Below are 24979 nucleotides of genomic sequence, written 5' to 3' on the forward strand. Positions count from 1 at the left end.
GGTTAAAAGCCTCAAAGGACATTTATGAAGAGGCTCAAAGGGAGAGCCCATCAGAAAAGTCAGAACAAGATTCAAGTCCCACTGAGGTACAATAAAAGGAGTAGGAGGAAACTTGTTTACAAGACCCTTCAAAAACCTCAAGACTACAGGAGACTTAAAAAGGGAGGGCTGATCAGGCAAACAAATAAAAGCAGACAGCGCCGAAAGATAGCCCTTAACTGTGGCAACCGCCAGCCCCTATTGCGCCAAAGAAAGAGCAAACTGGAGCACATCTGATAAATGTGCTCTCAACGGGTCAATATTCTCACCACACCAAATAACAAACTTAGACCATCTATAAGAATAGACAGTCTTAGTGGAGTCACGTCTGGCAGACAAAATGACATCCACCACATCAGGTGCAAGAGAATAGGAAATCAGGTTGCCCGGTTCAATCTCCAGGAGGTCTGCCCTGAGAGGGAGACGGAGCGGCGGGTGAGAGGAGAGGTGGAGTAAATCTGTATACCACACCCTTCTTAGCCAATCCGGGGCGACCAATATAACTTGGGCCCGGTCTTGGCGAATTTTCCTCAGAACCTGAGGAATCAAAGGTATGGGAGGAAACGCGTAAAGGAGTTGATTTCCCCAACTCAACTGAAACGCGTCCCCCAAGGCTCCTTGCATCGGATACTGGAGACTGCAGAATGACGGGCAGTGAGCATTCTCGCGAGTGGTAAACAGGTCCACCCGAGGAGTCCCCCACGTCCGAAAGACGTGACGAACCACCTCCGGATGAAGCCTCCACTCGTGGTCGGCAGAGAACTGCCGGCTGAGACTGTCGGCACGCACGTTCAGAACTCCGGCCAGATGATTTGCCATCAGACAAATCTGGTGGTCCTGAACCCAGGACCAGAGACGCAGAGCCTCTCTGCAGAGACACTGCGACCCCACTCCTCCCTGCTTGTTGATGTACCACATCGCGGTCGTGTTGTCCGTCAGGACTTGGATCGACTGACCGCGAAGGGAAGGGAGGAAGGCCTTGAGCGCCAAACGTATCGCCCGCAACTCTAGAAGGTTGATGTGAAGCAACCTTTCCTCTGGAGACCAAAGACCCTTGACCTCCAGATCCCCCAGATGAGCACCCCACCCTAGAGTGGATGCATCCGTTATCACCGTGGCCACCGATGGAGGTAGATGGAAAGGCTTCCCTTGCGACAGGTTGCCTTCCACGCTCCACCAAGACAGACTCGCTGCAGTTTCTCTGGAGATCTTCACCGACTCCCCGAGATCTCCATTGTGCTGATACCACTGCCTGCGGAGACACCACTGGAGTGCCCTCATGTGCCAGCGTGCATGGTTGACCAGGAGAATGCAAGAAGCCATCAGACCGAGCAGGCGAAGGACCTTCAGGACTGGAACGACCGCTCCAGGGTAAAACAAAGGAATCATTTCCTGTATGTCGCGAATCCTTTGAGGTGGAGGGAATGCACGACAAACAGTAGTGTCCAGTACGGCACCTATGAACAGGTTGCGCTGGGAGGGCACCAGGTGAGACTTGGGTACATTTATCGAAAAACCCAACCTGAACAACAACTGAGTTGTCTCTTGCAGATGATGGAGCACCTTCTCTGACGACTCCGCTTTGATCAGCCAGTCGTCCAAATACGGGAACACAGGTATCCCCGACCTCCTGAGATGAGCTGCCACCACCGCCATCACCTTGGTGAAGACTCGAGGCGCAGTAGTAAGACCAAACGGAAGGACCGCAAACTGGTAGTGCTGCGACCCAACCGTGAAACGGAGATACTTCCTGTGCGACATCAGGATGGGTATATGGAAATACGCGTCCTGCAAGTCGAGCAACACCATCCAGTCTCCTTCCATCAACGCTTGAGGAACCTGAACAAGGGTGAGCATCTTGAATTTCTCCTGCTTCAGATAGAGATTCAAGATCCTGAGATCCAGGATTGGACGAAGCCTGCCCTCCTTTTTGGGGATCAGGAAATACCGGGAGTAGCATCCCTGACCCCTTTCCTGCTCTGGGACCACCTCTATCGCACCCTTTCGTAACAGAGTTAGAACCTCCTCCTGCAGAAGAGACAGATGTTCCTCGGAGCAAAAACCTTGACAAGGAGGGCAAACAGGGGGAAATTCCCGAAAGGGAAGGGCATACCCATTTTCTACAAGATTGAGAACCCAAAGATCTGTCGTAACCGATTCCCAATCCTGTAGAAAATGGGTAAGCCGACCCCCAACCGGACCCACATGATCCTGAATGGCGGATCTAGGGCTGCTTTTCTGCGGCAGGGGGGTTGGAAGAGGTGGAGGAAGAGGAGGGCTGACGTCCACGAGGACGCGCTCTTTGCTTTCCGCTTTCCCCTGTACGATCTGTACACTGAATTCTGCTGCTGCTGCTGTTGCTGCTGCTGCTGTTGGCCTTGCCGGAAGTTCCGAAAGGAGCGACCAAAGCCCCTGAACCTTCTGCTGGAATAAGTGCCCCTGATCTGGAGGCCTAAAGACTTCGCTGTTGCTCTGCAATCCTTGAATCTCTCAAGAGCAGCATCCGCCTTTTTCCCCAAAGAGACCTGAGCCATCAAAAGGAAGATCAAGCAGAGTCGCCTGAACATCAGCCGAAAAGTCCGATGACTTCAACCAGGCTGACCTCCCAGTGGCAACAGCGGTGCCCATAATACGAGCCACAGAGTCAGCAGTGTCCAGACCACTTTGAATAACCTGGCGGGCTGCCGCCTGAGTGTCACAAATCACCTCCGCAAAATCCTTTCGGTTGGCGTCAGGAATTTTTGGAGCCAGGATACGCAAGGAGTCCATTAAGGCATGAACATACCTTCCCATTAGACAAGTGGCTGTTGACTTCAACGCCATGCTAGCCGATGAAAAGGTCTTTTTTGCCACCTGGTCCTGTTTCTTTGCTTCCTTCTCACAAGGAACCTGAGGAAAGTCACTAAGACTCTTCTTTGAACAGGCAGCCTGAATGACCAGGCTTTCTGGCGAAGGATGTGAAGACAGAAAAGCCGGGTCCTCAGGAGCAGCCCTGTACCTCCTCGCAACACTCTTCGAAACCGCAGGAGCCGACAAAGGTTTCTTCCACACTTCCATAATAGGATCAGTCAAGGCATCATTGAATGGAAGTAAAGGCTCAACCACAGAATTCGGAGAATGCAAGACTTCTGTGAGGATATTAGACTTGAACTCCACTGTAGGCAGAGTCAATTGAAGAAGTTCAGCAGCCTTCCTCATAACCAGATGGTAAGGCTGGATATCCTTAGAGGGAGCACCCGAGCCTGAGGGCAACTCCCACTCTGGAGAGAAATCAAGAGTCCCTGAATCCGCCAATTCCTCAAAACAGCTCTCCTCTAGTTCACCTTCTTCAACATCAGACTGTAAGTCCATGTATCTCTGCTCCTCCAAAAGGCGTTGAGCTTCCCTTCTGGACCTCTCCTTCACACGCCTCGCAGCCGGATCCACCTGCGGCTTCGACGGATTCGGGGCCGGCATCGAATCCGACGGCACAGAAGAATGCCCTCGAGGATGATCAGGAGCAGGCGACGCCGGAATCGGCGTCGACGACTTCGGCGGAGCCGGGAACTGCCAATGCGGCGTCGGAGCCGGCATGTAAGGCATAAACGGAGCCGGAGGATAGGAGTGAGGAACTCCCAGGCTGAATGCCAAAGGACCCATGGGACCCGAAGGTGCACCAGAGGGGTACCACGCCCTTGAGAAGACACCATACATTGCGTTAAGAAACGCTGAAGGGTCCTGGCCTGGAGCAGGAAAGGGCGGCTGAAAACCATCAGGCCGGTCCTGAAGAGGGATCGGATTCGGCTCTTCGACAGGCGCGGAATCCACATCCTCCCAGGCCTCTTCCTCTTCTCAGGCCGGGAACGGCGCCGGAGACGGATTCGGAACCGGAGAAGCATTCGGAGCCGGAGATGGAGATCGCCCACGCGACTCAGATGGCAGGGCCTCACCTTCATGCTCAGAGACTTCGAGGGTAACCACCTTCGAACGTACCTTCTTCGGTGACCTCGACCTCGAGCCCGACTCCTTACCAGACCGACGTCGGGACTCATGTCTCCTCTTCTTGTGCTTCTTCTTCGACTTCGAAACATGATCCGACGCCGACTTCGAAGACGACCTCTCTCGAGAAGCAGATCTCGACCTCGCCCTGGACTTCGACCTCGCCCTTCAAGAACGAGACCTCGACGACTTCTCCTTTCCAGCTTTCACCTTAGCAACCAGAAGTTTGGCTTCTCTCTCCCTCAGGGCCTTCGGATTCATCTTCCGACATGAAGAACAATCCTCCACATCATGGTCGGAACTTAAGCACCAGATGCAGTCTTCATGGGGGTCGGTAATGGACATCATTTTACCGCACTCCCTGCAGGGCTGTAAGCCGGTCTTCTTGGATGACATCTTCGAAGAGACAGGATACAGAGAAGCAGAATTAAGCAACAAAACGGCAACAATGTACCAGTAGGCTACAGAGATTCCCGATAACCGTTAGCGTCGACGACGCGGAAAAAAGGAGACTGATGTCATCACGCCGGCGTGGGCCTATTATAGGCGTCGGTGACGTCAGGGGAGTCGCAAGCGGAGCCGTGTCTCTGTGACGTCCTATCCACGTCGGCGCGAGGCTACGAAAAAGAATTTCCGAATGTTGCTGGCGCAAGGGGGATATTCACAAGGTGAGGAATCCACACGGCAGATGTATCTATCAGAAGTAAGTGTGCACCATAAACTAAGCCAGCTTCCCAGAAATTAGATTTGTTAAAATAGAATGATTTAAAAATGTCCCAGGTGCACGCGTGTACACAAACACACCCCGACAGCAGTCTTGAAACTGTCAAAAACATTTCAAGATAGCCAACCAATTATAGCAGAAGGGGCTTGGGTGAGGGACTGGATTGAGAAAAGACAGAGGCAGTAAAAGAAGGGAAAGAGAGCAGTGGTTGAGAGTACTGGAGCATAAATAATACCATTGCATGCACCATATTGCAAGGTCTAATGTCAACAAAGGAAGAACGCATCAGCTAATCAAAATATGGCTAAAATGCTCTTCAGCAGGAGAAACACGAGAAAGAGTCAAATCATCCTAACAAAAGAAGGGATACGAGATAGACAAAAAGAATCCATCAAATCATGAGGAAAGGGCAGACCCACCACCCACTCTGTGTATATGTAATATATTGGAAGCAACAGGTCTAGCCAACAGACCAATAACGCAGTCTGTAGCAGACACCAAAAAAGGGCATAATTATAGAAACTGCAGCCTGGTAGTATAGACTAGTGTTTACAGGAACCAAGTGCAGCGAATTTCATGGACCAAGAAATGCACTGTATTTTTCAATTGCAGGGGATGGACGATAGGGGTTTTGCCCAATGAGAAGACATTTCTTATGGACTCTGTGAGTAAGTGAAATTTATTGAATGAAATTCCTGACCAAATGATAATTGTATTTAAATGATTAAAAATGGAAGCTCATGTAAAGCTCAATAAAGTTTGTTTAAACATTTTTTTTATAGAAACTGCAGCCTGAACAGGGCTTTCTTTCAGAGATAGTCTCATGAAAAAGACAAAAAAAATGTTAAAACATTTTACACACAGCATTAGTATACACTTTTAGAATCAATATCGATAATGAAAATGGCAGTTTAAATGTCATTTATGTATAGTACATTAACTATTGAGCTGACCTCTGCTGGTAAGTCGTTGGCTGCCGTGTAACGCACTACGCATCACACGTCGACCCCTCGCTTTCACTTCTGGGTCGGAAGTGCTACTGGGGGACGCGAAGACGCGAGGAAGGATCAGCTGGGAGGCTGTAACGCGAGGAAGGAACAGCTAGGAGGCTGCAACGCGAGGAAGTGCAGCCAGGAGGCTGCAACGTCGGTTATTGTTTAGCGTCTGGTGGGGAAAATAGGGCGAAATTAAAGGAGCGCTTCTCCACCCATAGAGAATTAAAAAAAAAATCAAAAATTCAGCAAAGTGGCCATTTGGCCGGGTAAAGTCCCGGAAGGGGAAAGGAAAGCGCTCAGTCACTGGTACCCCTGAAGGGGGAAAGTAAAGAGCCAGCATGAAGGAGGCTGGAGGTTTATGAGCCGAGAACGGAGACAAGTATGACAAGTGCAGAAAGTAAGGAATAATTCCTGAAAAAATGGTAACACTGCATGCCTGACCGACTCATTACAGCAGAGGTAAGTGATTATGGAGTCAAATAAAAACCTCACTAACTTGATTCTGTGAATACTGAGCTAATTACTGGTGAACTGTTCCAGATCATGATATGGCAGAGGGTATGATTTGTCCTTCATAATTATTGGAGGACCTAAGGATTTACGGTGAACTAAGTGACTGAGTACTAGTAGCTCAGACCGAATTTCAGTTATACTTATATATTTACCCAGCCCGCTACCATTGTTTGATTCACTTATTTACACCCGTTCTTCCTCCCTCGACGGGGTCTATCATTTGAATTAGTAAAAGGAATCCCTAGATGCTCCAAAGAAGTCAAAAACAAGTAAATTAAGAAAAGACATCCCCATTCTGAATAACGAATTAATGGAGCAAAACATGTCGCTTGTAGAAGTATGGACTGTCGGGATGAGAATGTTAAGAATGTGTAAAGTAAGACAACTAAGAAGAAATCGACACTCGACAAATCGCAAGGTAGTGGGAAAGGGCGAAGTCTTGGGACAAAATCAATCAAAGACTTTGTAGGTAAACATTTTAAGAAGATACCAACACCCCAAAAAATCCAAGCCCAGGATAAGGATCAACCTATGACGCGAGAAGTTAGTGTTCACTGTGTTTCAAGTTTAGAAAGCATTAGTAGCTAAATTGACATTAATCTGGAACCAAGGCTTTCCTCGTCACCAAGGATATTTTCTATGATCGGTGCCGTCGAAGAAGAGTATGAGGGCAATGTCTCAAGAGTCTTGCAAGTCCAGGAAAATATAATAGACTTGGAAATAAGGTCTAGACTAGAGGAAACCTTGGGGCAATCGATACCAAGGTCCTAAGGGTACAGAAGAATTAGAGCGTAACAGTAGGCTTGGCCTGGACATTTCACCAACTTCTTCAGCTTCAATGTTGGATATAATGTTATTGTTGCAAAAAACCCTGCAAGGTCTGCTAGAAGTGACATTGTCGAATAATAACACACTAAATTCCCACGAAATGTACTTAAAACAAACTGTAAGAGAATTACAAGGCATTAGAGGTTTATTGCCATTGGCGGTTAGACCTGTACTTGAAAGTCCCTCTCAAGGTGGAGATGGGGAACCTGGGCAAATTAATAACTGTCACGATTTCTATTTCTCCAGATGTCCAATGTTAATCAGGAGGCGGGGGGAATACCCTTGGTATAGGGTAGCTAGCTCAAGGATTCATCCAAAAGACGTCTACCATAAAGGGAAACAAAAGGGCCTAAAGAAAGGTAGGAAGAAGGGAACAAATCCCTGTGAATTAGATCATGAAAGAGGGACTCCCCATCAGAATAAGAGGTCAATTAGGGTGACAGAGTCACCAAACTAATAGACAAGTTGCAACCCAGGGGAAAAGAGCCCATCAAAAATTCCCTCCTAAAGTGTAATGCGAAGTGAAAAAGGTGGCAAAGTGGGTAAAATTGCAGGAGGAGAAGAAATGCCCGAGAGTTCAGGGATGGATAGAAAAACCCTAGAAAACCCTTTAAATCCTACCTTGAAGAAAGATATAAGGGAAAAGGGAAATATGGGTATAAGAGTACTAGATTTAGGTGATAAAAAATGTACATAGTTTGAACCCTCTGAAGTAGGGGAGGAAAAAGTTAAGAAAGATTATCCCACTCAATCGTTCAAAACTCCTTTTCGCTTTCTCAAAATGCCCTAGCCTGAAGGAAATTGAGACAAAAGACTTGACAGGTAGGATTCAGTTTGAATAATAAAGGCACGGAGGTTCCAAAAGTCGAAGTTTACTCAGGGTTGGTAAAAACAGCAATTCTTCAAGCCGAAAAAGAAATGTTGAAGGAAGGAATAAGATTAATAACGGAAATTGAAGTGGATATAGTAAACCAACCAGTCACTGCCTTTCTGAATTGTCATGCGGGCCTGGGGAGAAGGCAGGCAGAATGATAGCAGGGGCACGTGGGGAAAGAGCTAATATTAATATAGTTGTAGAGAACCCCGAGCTAAGAAATAACTGGGGATATTGGAGTTTAGTAGAAAAACTCACAAGTACACCCGTATGGGGTATGAACGAGTCTGGTAAACTTAGTGAGAATGATTAGGGAGGCAGGTTGTCGCAAAGCACAAAAGTTATTTCATGGAATATGAACGGGCTGATGGGGCAAGTAAAGATTGAGAGCATAAAATCAGCCTCCCAGCAGGCAGATATCTGTCTGCAGGAAACCTGGCTATGCGACAACATCCAGACATTTGAAGGATTTGTGCAACATCATAAACCTGCTAGTAAAAAAAGATTTGGTCGTTCTTCCGGGGGGATTATGACACTTATGTCTACTAGAAGGGTAAAAAAGGTGAAGTCTATAACTACAATCTGTAAATGGGTGTTGGTCAGTGAGCTAACCCTGCATGTCTCTGAAAGGCCAAATGAACGACTGATTCTGGAGAAAACATACATACAATGGGGCTCCCAAGAAGAGTATGAAAAGGAAATGGTTCTGTTTAAGAAGGAAATGAACTCGGTGTGTGATAAATATATGGGAATGATCTGCTAATTATTACAGGGGATTTCAACCATAAAAAAACTAGATCCCTGACTAAAAGATTTTGTGAAAGCATTTGAGTTAATGCCAGCACTATTCCTCACTTGTACTATGACAAAATCAGATGAAGCCTTAGGAAAATTCTTGTGTTCAAAGGGGTTAATCAGTTTAAATGGCAGAGTAGACTTTGATCGTCCGGCAAACCAGACGTTTAGAAAAGGTAACCAACGCTGCCCCATAGACTATGTGTTTGTGAATGCATGGAACTTTGATAGGGTAAAAAAGTTAATGGTAACCCAGTGAGAGGAAAGTGACCATAATGCCTTATATTACGAATTAACGAGGGGGCCCTTAAAATGTAGTGAAAGAGTACTTCCACAGACTATGTCATATACAAAACGTCTGACTACAAAATTAACAGCTGAATGTCTAGCTACATTAGCAAGCTTCCAACAGAATGTAATCTTGAAGGAAGTTACTGATCGGAAGGTTTCATGGTTTGAGGATAAAATTAAGCAGATTGTACAATTTCTTAGAGTTGACCTGAAAAGGAAGGAAACTGAAGTTAAAAACAAAAGATCACCTCTTAGAAAGCAAGTTAGTTGGTTCGATCCTGTGTGCAGGGAAAAAAAAGGATAATAAGGAGAGTAAAGGAGAGTAGAAAGGTCCCTACGGTTAAGGTATGATCAGGAGAGGAACTAAACTAAATAAATTAAGGAAAGAATCTAAAATGTTGGTAAGGACTAAAAAGAGCATTTTTAAAGTAAAATGCTGGGAGAACTTACTGGAAACAATAGAAACAAAAAATGTGAAAGGGTTCTGGAAGTTGATACAGGATGCCTCGGGTCGGACTCCAGTAACCCTGAGCTGTGTAGTTGACGAGGATGCATGGGAGGAGCATTTAGGTCAATTATATATAGCTAGTAAAGTGCCAGTAGTAAGCAAGAGCAGGGTCCTTAAAGGAATGGAGGTAAAAGAGTTAATTCCATCCTTCTCTGTAGAAAAAGTGAAGGAAATAATTAGGAAGCTAAATCTAACTCGAGCGGCTGGGCCAGATAATTTGCCGGCTGTGATCATTATAACTCAGCTAGACTGGTGGGCACAATTTCTTTCCAAGATGTTCTTAGCTGTTTTGGAGTCAGGGATTATCCCAAAATCTTGGAGGGGGGCCGTTATTAGGCCACTGCACAAGAAAGGTGAAAGGAACGATCCGAAGAATTATAGATTAATTAATCTGCTAGATATTGGAGTGAAAGTATTTTCGAAAATAATTTTGGGCAGATTAAAAGACTGTGTGGATGCACATTTGATCGTACCGGTTGAACAAGGAGGCTTCAAAGAGGGGCACTCCACTACAGATCATTGATTTGCCCTATGGGCATTAGCACGTAAATCTATGGAACAGCAGGGCAGTTTATACTGCTGCTTTGTTGCTTTCCGTGCAGCATTTGACCTTGTGGATAGGGAGTGCCTTTGGGAAACATTAAGAAGGTATAATATTCCGAAGGAGCTCCTAGCAATAATTCAAATGTTGCATGAACAGAACTGGGCACAGGTCATTACAGATTTAAGAGGGGGTTTGACCCCGGAAATAGCTATAAACAATGGCCATAGACAAGGTTGCATTCTAGCCCCACTTTTATTTTCGATATTTCTCGCAGACCTACCCTCTTCCTTGATGACCGAGAGAAGTGCAAGCCCAAAAGTTAGTGGGAAGCATATATCATGTTTGAAGTATGCAGATGACTTAGTAATTTTAGACCAAACGGAGCCGGGTCTGCAAAGAAAGTTATATGCGTTCAATATATATTGTGCATCTAAACGCCTTACAGTGAATATGGATAAAACAAAAATCCTGTGCTTCGGTAAGAGAAATCAAAAATTTAATTGGACTTTGGGGCAAACGAAATTAGAAATTGTTAACCATTATAAATATCTTGGGATAAGTCTCTAAAATGGACTACACACCTGGAGGCCCAGAAAGTTAAAGCCCTAGCTTCAGTTTGTGGGCTGAAAATTGTTGCACAAGTTACTACTTGTGTAACGATATATCTGTAAGAGACATTAGTTAGTGATAGATTCCTTACCTTAGAATATCCCCAGGCGTCAGACTGGATCCGGAAATTTTTGCGTAGCAATACCCCTGCGCGCTGTTAGGCGTCGTCTGCGGCTCCGCGTCCGTCGTCGGCGTCGTGAGCGCCGGGATGACGTCATCGGAGTATATAGACGGCGCCCATGCGCGCTGACGTCAGTTCTGATAACACAGCTTTTCCGCGCCAGATACGCAGAGCCATGATAGAACTAACACTGGTGCCATGAAACTAGGGCCCTGAAAGGGGATGACCTTAACCCTAAATATCGGTTCGCAGAACGGGGAGGATGGGAGGGCGGTAAGGAATCTATCACTAACTAATGTCTCTTACAGATATATCGTTACACAAGTAGTAACTTGTGCATCTGAAAGAGACACGTTAGTGATAGATTCCTTACCTTAGAATAGATACCCCAGCAATACCAACCCCGCGGTGGTGGGTCTGCGAACCAATATCACACCAGAAAGTCCTGGAGGACGGAACGGCCAAAGAAGCCATCCCTCCGGACTTGACTGTCCAGGCAGTAGTGTCTTGCGAACGTGTGCAGCGAGGCCCACGTGGCTGCCTGACAGATGTCCTGCAGGGGGACACCGCGGCCCAGGGCAGTTGTCGTTGCCGTGGCCCGAGTGGAGTGAGCCCGCAATCCAGCCGGGGGCTCCTTCCTCGCCATGGAGTAGCATGCTTGGATGCACAAGATGATCCACCTGGAGATGGTCCTCTTGTGTACAGCCTTTCCCTTCTTCGCGCCCACGTAACCAACGAAGAGTTGGTCATCCACCCGGAATTGGCGAGTGCGGTCCAAGTAGTAGGAGAGCGCACGTTTTGGATCCAGACGGTGGAGCCTCTCCTCCTCTTTCGAGGGATGCGGAGGCGGAAAGAAGGTGGGCAAGGTGATGGACTGCCCGATGTGGAAGGCCGTGACAACCTTGGGCAGAAAGGAAGGTCGTGTACGCAACACCACCTTATCAGGGTGAACAGACAGGAAAGGCGGAGAAGAAGAAAGAGCCTGGAGCTCACTCACTCTCCTGGCAGAGGTGATGGCAACCAGGAAGGCCGTCTTCAGCGTAAGGAGGCGAAGAGGACAGTTATGAAGTGGCTCAAAGGGAGCACACATCAGATAGGTGAGAACAAGGTTCAAGTCCCACTGGGGCATCACGAAGGGAACAGGAGGGAACATGTGTGTGATGCCCTTCAGAAATCTACTCACTATAGGGGACTTGAACAAAGAAGGCTGATCAGGTAGCCTCAAGAAGGCTGAAAGAGCAGAGAGATACCCTTTAAGAGTGCCCAGAGCAGAGCCCTGCTGGGCAAGGGAAAGAAGAAAGAGCAGCACTTCCGAAAGGGGTGCAGAGAGGGGATCCACAGCCTTTGCTGCGCACCATGCCACAAATCTATTCCACCGGCAGGCGTATACCGACTTAGTGGAGGGACGCCTGGCTGCCAGAATGATGTCACAGACTTCGGGAGGCAAGTCAAATGGCCTCAACTGCCGCCGCTCAATCTCCAAGCTTGTAGGTGGAGACTGGACAGGTTCGGGTGCAGGACCGTCCCCTGCTGCTGCGACAGAAGGTCCTCCCGAAGAGGCAGACGAATCGGGGGATCGACTGACATGCTGAGTAGCTCGGGATACCAGTATCTTCGAGCCCAGTCTGGAGCCACAAGGATAACCTGGGCCCGGTCGCGCTTGATCTTCTTCAGCACTCTGGGCAGAAGTGGTATAGGCGGAAAGGCGTACAACAGGCCGCAGCTCCACTCGCGACGAAAAGCGTCTCCGAGCGAGTGCCGCCTTGGAAACTCCAACGCGCAGAACTGCTGACATTGCGCGTTCTCTTCTGTGGCGAATAGATCTAACCAAGGCTCTCCCCACTGTCGAAAGAGACCTTGCGCCACGTCCGAGTTCAGACGCCATTCGTGATCCATCATGCACCGGCGGCTGAGTTCGTCCGCCCTGGCATTCAGAGAACCTGCCAGGTGTTGAACCACCAGAGTCACGCCCTGATGTTCCAGCCACTGCCAGAGGCGCAGAGCCTCCTGGCAAAGGGTCCACGACCCCACACCGCCCTGTTTGTTGCAGTACCACATGGCGGTGGTGTTGTCGGTGAACACTTGCACCACGCTCCCCCTGACAGAGGGGAGGAATGCCTTCAGTGCAAGACGAATCGCCCGCAGCTCCAGAAGGTTGATGTGGAGCCGGGACTCCGCCGGAGACCAGAGGCCTCTGATCTCCGCCTCTCCCATGTGGCCTCCCCAGCCCTGGAGGGACGCGTCCGTCACAACTACGTGCTCCGGCTGGGGTAGAGAGAGGGGTCTGCCACTGACCCAGTCGCGGTCCGTGAGCCACCACTGCAGTTGTCTCGCAGTGCCCTCCGAGATCAGGACATGATCGGACAGGTTGCCCTGATGCTGGGCCCACTGAAACTTCAGGTCCCACTGCAGAGCCCGCATCCGCCACCTGGCGTGACGCACCAGAAGGATGCAGGAGGCCATCAGTCCCAGAAGCCGCAGCGTCAACCTGACCGAGACCCGGGATAACGGCCCGAAGACAGGAATCAGAGCCTGAATATCCCGAACCCGCTGCTCGGGTGGGTAAACCCGAAACTGCGCCGAGTCGAGAACCGCTCCGATGAAAAGGAGCTTCTGAGAGGGACACAGGTGTGACTTCGGCACATTGATGGAGAACCCCAGCAAGTGCAGGAGGTCGGCCGTAGTCTGGAGGTGGCTGACGACTGTCTGGGGCGAGCCCGCCTTCAACAACCAGTCGTCGAGGTAGGGGAAGACTGACACCCCTTGCCTGCGCAGATGGGCTGCGACCACCGCCATCACCTTCGTGAACACCCGTGGGGCGCTGGTAAGGCCGAAGGGGAGCACGGTAAACTGAAAGTGCTCGTGGCCTACCGTGAACCGCAGGTAACGCCGGTGGGCCGGCAGGACGGGGATGTGGAAATAGGCGTCCTGCAAGTCCAACGCTACCATCCAGTCTCCTGGGTCCAGGGCAGCCAGGACCTGAGCCAAAGTGAGCATCTTGAACTTCTCCGTACGGAGGAAGCCGTTCACGTTCCGCAGATCCAAGATAGGGCGTAGGCCCCCTTTGCCCTTCTTGGGTACCAGAAAGTAGTGGGAGTAACAGCCACGTCCTACTTCTGGCCCAGGAACGCGCTCGATGGCCCTCTTGGCCAAGAGGGCCGAAACTTCCCCTTGCAGAAGTCGCAAGTGATCCCCCGACACACGGTGGCATTGAGGTGGCATGGATGGAGGGGAAGACTCGAAGGGGAGGGAGAAACCCCTTCGGACAATTTGCAGCACCCACCTGTCCGAAGTGACTGTATGCCAGTGGGAGAGGTGATGGCGAACCCTGCCTCCCACAGGCGTCACATGGGCCTGAAAACTCGGACTAGGAAGGTTTTGAGGCGGGGGCTGCTGAGGGAGGTGTGGACTGGCCTCGCCGCTGGCCCCGACCACCGCCACGGCGGTTCCCACGGCCGCCACCGCGTTGCTGAACATTCTGCGGCGCGTGGCTGACGGTCCGTGGTGGGGCGCCCCTTCCGTGGCCACGAAAGGAGCGAAAAGCACCCGATTGCTGGCGTGGGGCCGCAAGGCCCAAGGACTTGGCCGTGGCCCTGGAGTCCTTAAAACGTTCCAGCGCATGGTCTGCCTTGTCGCCGAAGAGGCGACGGCCATCAAACGGCATGTCCAGGAGAGTGGCCTGGACATCGGCCGAGAAATTGGCGGACCTCAACCAGGCGTGGCGTCGAACCGCCACCGTCGTTGCCATCGCCCTGCCCAGTGAGTCCGTGGTATCCAGCCCACACCGGATGGAAAATCGTGCCGCATCTCGGCCGTCCGCAAGGGTTTGGCTGAGTTTAGCCCTGACCTCCTCAGAGCATTGTGGCAGCACCTCCGCAACCGTGTCCCACAGAGTGTGGGTGTAGCGGCCCAAGAGACAGTTGGTGTTGACTGACCGGAGCCCTAGGCTCACAGACGAGAAGACCTTCTTCCCGAACTGCTCATATCTCTTGGATTCCCGATCGGGCGGGGCCGTCGGGAATGCGGTCTGGGAAGTGGAGGCCTGGATGACCAGGCTCTCGGGGGTGGGGTGGGTGGACAAAAAGCAAGGGTCGCCCGGTGCCGGGCGGTAGCGTCTGGCCACGTTCCTATCCACAGGGGGACCTGTGGCGGGCTTGGACCAAGTGCCCAGCAGAACGTCACACAAGGCCTCATTGAACGGCAGAAGGGGCTCCGCGGAGCCGGACTGCTGTTTGAGCACCTCAGTGAGGAGATTAGTCCTCACGGCCGCGACGGGGAGCTCAAGGTTTAGGGCCTTAGCTGCCTTCGTCAACACTACGCTGTAAGCAGAACCCGCCTCCGAAGCCACAGTCGGGGGCGATGTAAATCCAGTGTCTGGCGAGGTGTCAATACCACTGGCCTCCCCAAGCTCATATGTCCAGTCCTGATGTGACTGGCAATCACGTGCCAGAGGGTCCTCGGACCCCTCCCATTGCTCCTCGTCACCCAGCTCCTGGAGACCAGGATGAACAGCCAGGGCCTCCTCGTGGAGATAGAATTCTCCGACGGCCGACGGAATCGGCGCCCAGCGGCGCCCCTCCGACGCCTGAGGCGGACCGTAGGAAGCATTGGGGTCGGCAACCACTACGGCTGCCGGGGACGACACCTGAGGGGACGGCGCCGGTGAGGTCGTAAGGTCGACCGGCGAGGTCCCGGATCCGGAGCCGGATCCAGCGAGGTCGCGCGGCGCCGGGACCGAAGTCGCCAGCGGCGCCGGGCCCGAAGCACCCGACGTCGTCGGGGCCGAAGCGCCCGACCCGGAAGGACCTCCAGACGGAGCCGATCGGCCCGAAGGCGCCACGGGAACCGACTGAGGAGGGAGGGCCCTCATGGCCATGAGGTACCTCTCGACCTCCTCCTGCGACGCGCCGTGCCCAGGGACCCGAAGGTGTGGGGCAGGCGGCGACGCTTGCGACTCCCGCGGAGCCGCGTGGGCGGTGTCGCCCGAACCCCCGGCCGCATCGAGCGAGCGTCGGGGCGGGTCGGAGGACCGATGGTGGCGCTCCGACCTCTCATGCCTCTTACCTGAGGACTTGGATCCAGACGATCGGTGACCACTCCCGGAGCGTCGATGACTCCGACCTCGCGACCTGTCCCTCGACCTCCCGTGGGACCGGGACCGGGACCTGGAGCGGCGCGGGGCCGACTGCCTCAGCTCGAGACGCTTGCGGGACCGCTCCCGCCTAGCCTTCGACGTCAGGGCCCGGCAGTCGTCACAGGTTCGATCGTCGTGGTCGAGGCCTAAGCACTTCAGGCACCGGCGATGGGGGTCCGTGACCGACATGAGTCGGCCGCACTTCGAGCAAGGCTTGAACCCGGGCATCCCTGGCACCGATAGTCGAGAATCGACTAAGTAGAGGATCAAAAAGATCAAAAAGTTTTCAGTCAAAAAGTGACTGGGGGTAGAGCTTCTTCCGGATCTGCGCTAGCTGGCGCGGAAAAAAGAAGAACTGACGTCAGCGCGCATGGGCGCCGTCTATATACTCCGATGACGTCATCCCGGCGCTCACGACGCCGACGACGGACGCGGAGCCGCAGACGACGCCTAACAGCGCGCAGGGGTATTGCTACGCAAAAATTTCCGGATCCAGTCTGACGCCTGGGGATATTCTAAGGTAAGGAATCTATCACTAACGTGTCTCTTTCAGATAACAGTAGCTATGGTGATATGTCCCACAGACCACTGTTGATAGGCATTCAATGCAATGATCCCCCCACAAATGCAATATGGTGCAGAAATATTATGCTTAGGAGGGAAAGTACCTGGAACAGAGAAGAAGGGAAATGTTTAAAAGCACTATTGTCATTACCCTGCTCATCAATGTTACAGTCTATTAGATTAGAGCTAGTACAAGTAGGTTTGTTAAGGTTCTGGAAACGGCTGGGAACAGGAGAAGAGATGAAAGTGTCACAATGGTGTATGGAGGATATCCAGAAGAGTGAACGTAGGTGGGCAAATGAAACAATAAAGAAACTGTACTCCATCTGTGATAATTTATAAGTGGAAATGGATTTGCTGTACCTGTATATTGCAAAGTCAAAGAGTGAGCTTAAACTCCCAGGGAAGGAACTGTCCAAATTAAGCGATATAGAGTATCTGTTAAAAAAAAGAGTCTGTGCAACCCCTGAATAATAGCTGAAGAAAAGAAAATTGGTATCCCTATTTAGACACCCAGCCAAATCTGGGGCTTAGGTTGGAACTTTTAAGGGTGAAAATGCTCGGTCAAATGACAAAATAAAAAAGGAATTGTTGGGTCCAGATGGTAGATGCACATGCAGGATTGGTACGAAATGTAATTGCTTGCATATATTAATAGACTGTCAACAATTATTAGTCCAGCGAAAACAGTTTTTACGACCAATATTTGTAAAATATAGCATTGTGTCCAGTCTGCAAGCAATTGAGCACCTCACTGATATGTTTTACCTTGATATTGCCATTGCGGTGGCAAAGTTTATCCAGGCTATTAAAAAGTTGTTCATGGAATAGGAAATGGAGGATTAGATCAAGTAATGAGGAATCAAGTAATGAGGAATAGAGAATTAAGTTTTATTCTTTTAATATTTTAAAAACAGGTTTTAGTGAAGTCGATCTACCCTTAGGATGTTAGAATATAGTTTACTGCTGTATTACATTGGTTTTAACTATGATGGAGGATATGGAACATCATAAGTACTTATGGAAACGATATGTGGTTTTAGTAATTATTTTAAGAATTTTAAAATAAATGTGTATTCCTTGTGATTTAGAGATCAATGATCTAAATAAACTTACATTTTGACTTGACTATTGAGCATGAAAGAGACTATACAAATGTGCCCATGTACCACCAGGGAAGAATGTTGGACCAAAGAGATCTGACAAAGTGCCCATGCTGGAAAAATGTTACTTCTGATGGCAGTTAATGACAATTTTGCAAAGATATCAAACTATTAATAGCTGTGTATCCTAAACTACTTTCTCAACCTAAAGGTAGTGCTACATTAGTATTATGGTGTGTGTTGATTTCTTAAAATTAAAAGAACACGACGGCTGTAAAATCTGTGGTGGACATAAGCATTCAACATTAGAGCAGTATGCAGCAAGAATACCTGCAAAACCTTTTCTGGGACTTTAACATACCTTTGAACATTGTTCTGTTGCCATGTGAGCTGAGTATAGCATTGGTTTAACTGATGCATTATTAGGTGTACTTGTGGAGAGCCAACATTACTGGGCATCACGCTGTAAGGACTAGTAAGTAGACTCTGCAGTAGATAGGACAGTGTCTGTGATTAGAGAGAGAGACAAAATAGGACATATTTTAGAAGTAGTTTTCTCATTGTCAAGATTTATTTTGAAAATATTTTAAGAACACAATTGCTTACCTGTAACGCTTTGTAGTTGAGCTTAATTGTTCAAATTTACTTCAACCACTTTGGAATTTGCCCACCCATGAAAGTGCCAAGCTGCAGCCAAAAACGGTGGACATATAAATTTACTTTATAAATTAACTGACTGCAAAATTTCAGGCTGCAAAATGATTTGCTTAATCAGAAACCTGCCAAAATTATCTACTGTTCAGCAGAATGATCCAGCTAATCATGGTGTTCGAAGGGACACCGTGCATAACCAGGAGCTGAAATTAGGTGATATACAGATCACATGATGGTGCGCTTGGTGCTGCTTCCAGTCGCCTGTGTGATTAACAGCATCTTCTTCTGCTGAGGAATGTGGAGCATCTGCAGTGAATGTGGTTAAGGGCTCGGCGGTGTAGCTTTCCAGTGGCCTCTACTCCACCGTGCCATGGTGAATGGTGAGTGACAAAATCAGAATCCACTGTGCAAGATAGGAGTGACCACAGATATCATTTACAACACAGGAGAAGTATGATGCTGATATGAGCGGGCTCTCTGGAGACAGCATGGTCTAACAGTGTCTCAAACTAGTCAGTCGCAAGCTACCAGTAGGTTGCAGAAACCTTCAGAGTAGCTCTCAGCCTTGAGTACATTTTAACTAAGAACAGCAAAAAAGAAATGTTTTGTTTTCCTTTTAAAGTTAAGGAAAGGCTGTGTTTATTTTGCATTATTTTCAGGATGCAGACAGCAGAGCCTGAAAATGATCAGTGCATCACTCAGATTTATGACCCACGTGGGTCAGCGAGGTTCAGAACTGAACCACTGTCGCATTTAACGCTTAAATAAAAGTGGTTGTCAACTCAATGAACAAGTTACTTACCTTCGGTAAGGATATATCTGGAAGAAACAGTAGTTAGTATTAGATTCCTTACCTTAGAATATCCCCAGGCATCAGACTGGATCCGGAAACTTTTGCGTAGCAGTACCGCTGCGCTTCTGTAGGCGTCCTCTGCGGCTCCGCGTCAGTCGTCGGCGTCGTATGCGCGGGATGTTGTCGCCGGAGTACTTAGACGCCGCCCTCGCGCGCTGACGTCAGTTCTTATACACAGCTTTTCCGCGCCAGAAACGCAAAGCCATGCTAAAAACCAACACTAGTGCCATGAAACTAGGGCCCTGAGAGGGGATGACCTTAACCCTAGATATCGGTTCGCAGAACGGGGAGGATGGGTCGGTCGGTAAGAAATCTAATACTAACTACTGTTTCTTCCTGATGTATCGTCACCGAAGGTAAGTAACTTGTTCATCTGAAAGAAACAGGTTAGTATTAGATTCCTTACCTTAGAATAGATACCCCAGCAATACCAACCCCGGTGGTGGGTCTGCGAACCAATAATCACACCAGAAAGTCCTGGAGGACGGAACGGCCAAAGAAGCCATCCCTCCGGACTTGACTGTCCAGGCAGTAGTGTCTTGCAAACGTGTGCAGCGAGGCCCACGTAGCTGCCTGACAAATGTCCTGCAAGGGACTCCAAGGCCCAGGGCAGTAGTAGCCGCCGTGGCCCGAGTGGAATGGGCCCTCAGCCCAACAGGAGGTTCCTTCTTAGCCAATGAGTAGCATGCCTTGATACATAACACGACCCACCGAGAGATGGTCCGCTTGTGTATCGCCCGTCCCTTCTTAGCGCCCACGTAACCAACAAAGAGTTGGTCATTCACCCGGAACTGGAGTGTGCGGTCCAGATAGAACGAGAGCACACATTTTGGGTCCACACGGTGGAGCCGCTCTTCCTCCTTTTAGGGATGCAGAGGCGGAAAGAAGGTGGGCAAGGTGATGGACTGCCCGATGTGGAAGGCTGTGACAACCTTGGGCAGGAAAGAGGGTCTTGTACGCAACACAACCTTGCCCGGATGGACAGAAAGGAAAGGAGGTTTGGAAGAAAGAGCCTGGAGCTCACTCACTCTCCTGGCAGAGGTGATTGCAACCAGGAAAGCAGTCTTCAGAGTAAGAAGGCGAAGAGGACAGTTGTGAAGTGGCTCAAAGGGAGCGCACATCAGATAGGTAAGAATAAGGTTCAAGCCCCACTGGGGCATCACGAATGGAACAGGGGGAAACGTGTGTGATGCCCTTCAAAAACCTATTTACAATTGGGGACTTGAACAAAGATGGCAGCCTCAAAAAGGCTGAAAGGTAGCCCTTGAGAATGCCCAGAGCAGAGCCCTGCTGGGCAAGAGAAAGAAGGAATAGAAGAAACTCAGAAAGAGGGGCAGAGAGTGGATCCACAGCCTTTGCTGTGCACCATGCCACAAATCTGTTCCACCTGCAGGCGTATATCGACTTTGTGGAGGGACGCCTGGCTGCCAGAATCACATTACAGACTTCAGGAGGCAAGTTAAATGGCCTCAACTGCCGCCGCACAATCTCCATGCATGTAAGTTGAGGCTGGACAGGTTCGGGTGGAGGACCGTCCCCTGCTGCTGCGACAGAGGGTCCTCCTGAAGAGGCAGACGAATCGGGGGATCGACAGACATGCGGAGTAGCTCGGGATACCAGTATCTTCGTGCCCAGTCCGGAGCCACAAGGATAACTTGGGCCCGGTCGAGTCTGATCTTCTTCAGCACTCTGGGCAGAAGTGGTATGGGCGGAAAGGCGTACAACAGACCGCAGCTCCACTCGTGACGAAAAGCGTCTCCGAGGGAGTGCCGCCTTGGAAATTACAACGCGCAGAACTGATGACATTGCGCGTTCTCTTCTGTGGTGAATAGATCTAACCAAAGGCTCTCCCCACTGCTGAAAGAGGCCTTGCGCCACGTCCGAGTTCAGACGACATTCGTGATCCATCATGCACCGACGGCTAAGTTTGTCCGCCCTGGCGTTCACGGAACCTGCCAGGTGTTGAACCACCAGGGTCACGCCCTGATGTTCCAGCCACTGCCAGAGGCGCAGAGCCTCCTGGCATAGGGACCACGTCCCCACCCCCCCCTGTTTGTTGCAGTACCACATGGCGGTGGTGTTGTCCGTGAACACCTGCAATACACTCCCCCGGACAGAGGGGAATGCCTTCAGTGCAGGCCGGATCGCCTGCAGCTCCAGAAGGTTGATGTGGAGCCGGGACTCCACCCGAGACCAGAGGCCTCTGATCTCCGCCTCTCCCATGTGGCCCCCAGCCCTGGAGGGACGCGTCCGTCACAACCACGTGCTCCGGTTGGGGAAGGGAGAGGGATCTGCCGCTGACCGAATCGCGGTCCGTGAGCCACCACTGCAACTGTCTTGCAGTGCCCTTCGAGATCAAGACATGGTCGGACAAGTTGCTCTGATGCTGGGCCCACTGAAACTTCAGGTCCCACTGCAGAGCCCGCATCCGCCACCTGGTGTGACGCACCAGAAGGATGCAGGAGGCCATCAGCCCCAGAAGGCAGCATCAACCTGACCGAGACTCAGGATAACGGCTGAAAGATCGGAATCAGAGCCTGAATATCTTGAACCCGCTGTTCGGGAGGAGAAACCCAAAACTGCGCCGAGTCTACAACCGCTCCGATGAAGAGGAGCTTCTGAGAGGGACACAGGTGTGACTTCGGCACATTGATGGAGAACCCAAGCAGGTGCAGGAGGTCGGCCGTAGTCTTGAGGTGGCTGACGACTGTCTGGGACGAGCCAGTCTTCAACAACTAGTTGTCGAGGTAGGGGAAGACTAAAAACCCCTAACCTGCGCAGATGAACTGCGACCACCGCCATCACTTTCGTGAAGGCCGAAGGGGAGCACAGTAAACTGAAAGTGCTTGTGGCCTACCCTGCACCGCAGGCAACGCCAGTGGGCCGGCAGGACGGGGGATGTGAAAATAAGCGTACTGCAAGTCCAACGCTACCATCCAGTCTCCCGGGTCCAGGGCAGCTAAGACCTGAGCCAAAGTCAGCATCTTGATCTTCCCCTTCCAGAGGAAGCCGTTGACGTTCTACAGGTCCAAGATAGGGCATAGGCCCCCTGTGCCCTTCTTGGGAACCAGAAAGTAGTAGGAGTAAGCAATATGCTACTTACCAGTATGCATCTGTTCTTGGCATGTAGGGCTACGGACATTCATATCTTGTGCATAGATCGCCGCCTAGTGTTGGGTCCGGATGATTGCACAGTGTTGTCCTGGAAGAGTCTTCGAAGTATCACGAGATAGGTGGCTCCTCCCCGGACTACAGTGCGTATGGGCATCCTTTCCATCCTCAGATTGTTTTTCGCCATTGTGGCAGGGATGGAGTATGATACAGTAAGTGATGTCCATGCTAAGAATAATTCTGAGTGCTACACCTGCGACAGGCACCGGGGAGGAGGGAGGGCGATATGAATGTCAGCAGCCCTACATGCCAAGAACATATGCATACTGGTAAGTAGCATATTCCGTTCAAGGCATGTGGGCTGCTGAATTCATATTTTGTGCATAGAATGTATAGCAGTGTCCCCCCTAGCGGTGGTTGCCCGTGCCAGCTGCAGCAGCCTGAAAAAGAGTCCTGAGTACAGCCTGTCCTACAGCTGCTTGCTTTTTGGAGTGTACATCTACGCAGTAGTGTTTGGTAAATGTATGTATGGTAGTCCATGTGGCTGATCTACATATGTCTTCTAGAGGGATGTTCCCTAGGAAAGCCATGGATGCCCCTAACTTGCGTGTGGAATGCGATCTTGGGGAAACTGTTAATGTGCGTTTAGCTTTTTGATAACAAATTTGTATGCACTTAACAATCCATCTGGCTATACCCGATTTGGAAATGGGGTTGCCTTTGTGCTGTGGTGAGAAGGCAACAAACAGTTGTTGAGTTTTCCTGAAAGCTCTCTTAACGTTTAGGGTATGTGGAGCTCTTTCTGCCACTGAATCTGGATTTGGGAAGAACACTGGCAGTTTGATAGTTTGATTAATGTGAAATTGGCATACTACTTTCGGCATGAATTTAGGGTTTGTACGCAGTACAACTCTATTTGCATGAATTTGTATGAATGGCTCCTGAATAGTGAGGGCTTCTAGCTCCCTAACCCTTCTTAGTGAAGTAATTGCCACTAGGAAAGCCACTTTCCACGTCAGTAACTGTATCTCACATGAGTGTCGAGGTTCAAAAGGTGGTCCCATCAGTCTGGTTAGAACCACGTTTAAGTTTCAGACGGCTGAAGGTGGGTGTCTTGGAGGAATCAGTCCCTCCATGAAAGCTTTAATAGCTGGAACCCTGAAGAGTGAAAGGTGTTGCCTGTTCTGAAGAGAAGCTGCCACCGCAGCCAAGTGTATGCGGATGGAGCTATAGGCTAGATTGCATCTATGCAAATGTAACAGGTAACATATGATGTTTTGAGTAGATGCATCCAGCGGATTTATGTCATTATTGGTACAATATATGGCAAACCGTTTCCACTTCGCTGCATAGCAAGCTCTGGTTGTAGGTCTCCTTGCCTCCTTGATAATGTTCATACAGTCAGGAGGCAAGTTTAGATAACCAAACTCTATGACTTCAGGAGTCAGATCGCAAGGTTCAACTGTTGCGGATCTGGGTGCTGAATCTCTCCATGGCTCTGCGTTAAAAGACGGGGAGTTAATCGTAGCCTTTGATGAGGCACCACGGAAAGTTCTAGGAACGTGGTGTACCACGGTTGCCTCGCCCACGTTGGAGCAACTAGGATGAGTGTCATGGAGTGTTGTCGTAGTTTGCGTGCCACTAGTGGTATGAGCGGTGCTGGGGGAAAAGCGTACGCAAACCTGCCTGACCAGTTCATCTATATCGCATTGCCCTGAGACTGCGGATGTGGGAGCCTGGTGGCGAAGCTTTGGCATTTTGCGTTTTCCCTTGTGGCGAACAGGTCTATCTCTGGGTGACCCCACTGCTGGAAGTACGGGTACAGCACGAGGGATGAATCTGCCACTCGTGCATCTGGTGGCTGTGTCTGCTGAGCAGATCCGCCATCTGGTTGTCTCTGCCCGGGAGGTGTTCCGCCATGAGGAAGATGTTCCTCTGAATGGCCCACTTCCACATGCTTTGCGCCAGGTGTGACAACTGTGGAGAGTGTGTTCCTCCCTGCTTCTGAATGTAGTACATGGCAGTCATGTTGTCCGTCGGGATCAACACGACTTTGTTGCACAGGTGTACTTTGAAGGCCTTCATCGCCATGAAGATCGCCATCAGTTTCGGCAGGTTGATATGAATCTTCCTCTGCTGTGTCGTCCATAGTCCCTGCACTGTGTAAAGGAGGACATGCGCCCCCCCAACCCAGGAGAGATGCGTCCTTTGTTAGCACTATTTGTGGAACAGGCTCTTGGAACGGTCGTCCCTTGCAAAGGTTTTGTGGGTTCCACCAATGCAGAGAGTGATATGCACGACCGGTCACCAACACTAGGTCTTTCAACTGCCCTTGAGCCTGGTTCCACTGCCGTGCAAAGCCATGGCGGTTACCACGTCCGCCTCCGCGCTGGATGTTAGTCTGCAGCCCGTGGCTGGCAGGACGTGTGGGGGCGACCCTGCCTTGGCCACGAAAGGAGCGAAATTCAGCCGGTTGCTGACGCCGGCCGACAGGCCCAAGGACTTGGCCATAGCCCTGGAGTCCTTATAGCGCTCAAGTGCACTATCTGCCTTGTCGTCAAAGAGGTGAGGGCCATCAAACTGCATGTCCATAAGGGTGTTTTGGACATCAGACGAAAAGTTGGCGGCCCTCAGCCAGGCGTGGCGACGAATCGCCACTGTCGTTGCCTTCGCTCTACCTAGCGAGTCCGTTGTATCCAGTCCACACCGGATAGAATACCATGCCGCATCTCGACCCTCCG

At 50.3% G+C, this 24979-nt stretch overlaps 1 protein-coding gene across 8 annotated transcripts in view; it reads right to left on the minus strand.

The window, feature by feature from the left end:
• The window catches only part of PCM1 (pericentriolar material 1), a 1333387-nt gene that overhangs the window by 847336 nt on the left and 461072 nt on the right, over positions 1 to 24979 (minus strand). For all 8 annotated transcript variants that reach the window (XM_086962572.1, XM_086962571.1, XM_086962570.1 and 5 more), the window contains exon 20: positions 17982 to 18127. In XM_086962572.1, the coding sequence (XP_086818698.1) occupies positions 17982 to 18127 (146 nt within the window). The remainder of the gene's footprint in view (positions 1 to 17981; positions 18128 to 24979) is intronic.

This window comes from Lissotriton vulgaris, chromosome 3_1 (assembly GCF_964263255.1).
Source record: "Lissotriton vulgaris chromosome 3_1, aLisVul1.2, whole genome shotgun sequence".
NCBI lineage: Eukaryota > Metazoa > Chordata > Amphibia > Caudata > Salamandridae > Lissotriton > Lissotriton vulgaris.